The 279-nt window shown below is 43.4% G+C and overlaps 1 protein-coding gene across 1 annotated transcript in view; it reads right to left on the bottom strand.

The window, feature by feature from the left end:
- Positions 1-279, bottom strand: part of LOC119591936 (galactoside alpha-(1,2)-fucosyltransferase 2-like) — a gene marked incomplete in the record, with an annotated part of 27,690 nt that overhangs the window by 199 nt on the left and 27,212 nt on the right. The window contains 1 exon segment of the mRNA XM_037940689.1: positions 1-156. Coding sequence (XP_037796617.1) covers positions 93-156 — 64 coding nt within the window.

Consider the following 279-nt stretch of genomic DNA (forward strand, 5'->3'; position numbering starts at 1 on the left):
GACTTCAACCATTCCAGGGCCGGAAGATCGGAAGATGCAATACGGTTGCTAAACGCCAATACTGAGGAATCTCGGCGTCCAGGTGAGAATCGCTAATCGGGGAAAATGGGTGTGAAGTTGGTGATTCCGGTAATCTCGTACATTTCTCTAGAAAATCTGGAACGGGAAAGATGTATAAGAATAGCAAAGCGTCCCCGCAAAAGTCCTTTTCAAAGTGTACAGATTTTGAATCACAGGCCCTGATTTTATAGACAAAAAATAAAAGAGCTTGTCTTTACC

This window comes from Penaeus monodon, chromosome 29, assembly GCF_015228065.2.
Source record: "Penaeus monodon isolate SGIC_2016 chromosome 29, NSTDA_Pmon_1, whole genome shotgun sequence".
Taxonomy (NCBI): Eukaryota; Metazoa; Arthropoda; class Malacostraca; order Decapoda; family Penaeidae; genus Penaeus; species Penaeus monodon.